The 2,066-nt window shown below is 36.3% G+C and overlaps 1 protein-coding gene across 1 annotated transcript in view; it reads right to left on the reverse strand.

Moving 5' to 3' along the window:
- The window catches only part of idua (alpha-L-iduronidase), a gene marked incomplete in the record, with an annotated part of 12,715 nt that extends 11,645 nt beyond the window's left edge, over positions 1-1,070 (reverse strand). The window contains 3 exon segments of the mRNA XM_014024951.1: positions 178-260; positions 336-476; positions 758-1,070. Of these exon segments, the coding sequence (XP_013880405.1) occupies positions 178-260; positions 336-476; positions 758-894 (361 nt within the window).
- Between the last annotated feature and the right edge of the window lie 996 nt (positions 1,071-2,066).

Genomic DNA, 2,066 nt, shown 5'->3' on the forward strand with positions numbered 1-2,066 from the left:
CACACACACACACACACACACACACACATACATACATACACACATACATACATACTGTATTTCATATGTGTATTTTACATATATGATAAGTTTTAGTGACAATAATTCTAACAAAACCAAATCACAGAATGAACACGTGAAGATTATTTTAGATATTTTGTTTGTTTTTTGCAGTACCTGGCTGGAGTCCATTTACCCACAAGAGCTCTATCAGCTGATCCAGTTTAGTGAAGTTATACTGAGGTTTTCCTTCAATATCTCTGAAATAAAAACCATGAAGCTGTCAGTCTGCATCACATCAGAACTATAAATACATGTTGAGCCAGGAGACTCACTGTGCTGTGACCAGCTCCAACATCCAGTGGATCCTGACCTGCTGGATCCCTCCATGTGGGACTGAACCCACATAGGCCAGATTCAGCTGCTGGTCTATGCTCAGGTCAAACTGGTCAGCCTGGCTGTGGGGGAGAGGGGGGCTACACATATAATAAGAAAACAAGTTACAAAGTTGTATGTATACAATACCTATACATTTTTCTCAGTATTTCAGCTAAAAATAAAAAAAAAATCCCAACTGTTTTGACAATAATAAAAAATAAATATATCTCCCTAAATTTATGAAATTATTTAACTGAATTCTGGATAAAAATAAACTTACTTTGGTTTTATTAAAATCCTGTTCTTCCCATTTAATTGTTTACAGAGCTTTATGGAGGAGTGACTGTAAACACACTGAGGTTTGTTTACATTGACTCACCAGAAACCCGTGCTCCTCCAGAAGTGTTCGAGTTCTCTTTCTGGTTTTCCAACATCAACTGTGATAACCGAAGAGCTTGACGTTTCAGAAAAACACCGGAGTAAAACAAGAAGAGAAACACTTTCCCACAAAACCATGTCTGCGACAGACGAGGACACGGCAACTTCACCCGGAGCGATTATTTAAACCTTTAATTTCAAGGTTTGCAATAAAAATCGGTTTGTTATATGTATAAACACATATTTTACATGACACTTGAGTAAACTGACAAAAAATATCTACGATAAATAACTTTACAACGCGACAAAGCAAAGATGTCTGTTTGGTCGCCTGATGATGACGTGTAATACATATCTTAATGGGGTTTAGATTTGATGCATCACAACACACTTTGACTTGTCAATATTTTTGAGCTATTTCCTTTGAAGAATTGTGGAAATCTTCCAGTTAATTGTCAAAACCTCTACTCGTTAAAAGCTACATGATGAATGATTTTTAAATCATTCATCTGGAGTCTATATAAAGTAGAACTGCACTCATCTGGTCAGAATTTAAGTCCCTCTTTTATGGAGTTCCAGATGTGAACCCCATACTTTCCTGAGGTGTATCTCAAATCAACTTGTTTTGAGGTTCTATTATCCAAGCAAGCTGCTTTACACCCCCCACCCAGACCTGTTCATTCTAGTTTGATTGCAAATACAACAGGGCAGAATGAAGACAACAAATTTGTATTTGTTAAGTTCAGATCTTATTTAGGAGTCCTGTTGCAAATACAGAAACTTAATAAAAAGTAGAGAAAACTGACAGGGTTGAAAAATATGACCCAAAAAGATTTAAAGAAATTTATGCAGCACCCAGAGAGACTAAATTAATCTTTTCTGCACATCTAGATCAGTGTTTTTCAACGCTGGTCCTTAAGGAACACTGCTCTGCATGTTTGAGTTTCCCAGCTACAACACAGCAAACTTCAGTTGATAACTGATTAACACGCTTTTGTTGAACTGCAATCATCTGAATCAGGTGTGTTAAAGAAGGGAAACTTCTAAAATATACAGTGAGACTTGAGAACCAGGGTTTAGAAACACACCAAGTACACATCAAAATGCAGTTAACAGCTAAAAGTTTTTTTTCGCACAATGTCTCTTTTTAAGGGCCAATATTATGGGTTTCTCAGGCATATATTTAAATACTATACCATAATAAAGTATCTATGTCACATTTAGCTGTTATTAAAATGCTGTTTTTATGTTTAAATAGAAAATAAACTCATCAGGAGTCATGGGCGGGGTGTGTGTGTGTGTGTGTGTGT

This window comes from Austrofundulus limnaeus, unplaced genomic scaffold (genome assembly GCF_001266775.1).
Source record: "Austrofundulus limnaeus strain Quisiro unplaced genomic scaffold, Austrofundulus_limnaeus-1.0 Scaffold449, whole genome shotgun sequence".
Classification (NCBI taxonomy): Eukaryota; Metazoa; Chordata; class Actinopteri; order Cyprinodontiformes; family Rivulidae; genus Austrofundulus; species Austrofundulus limnaeus.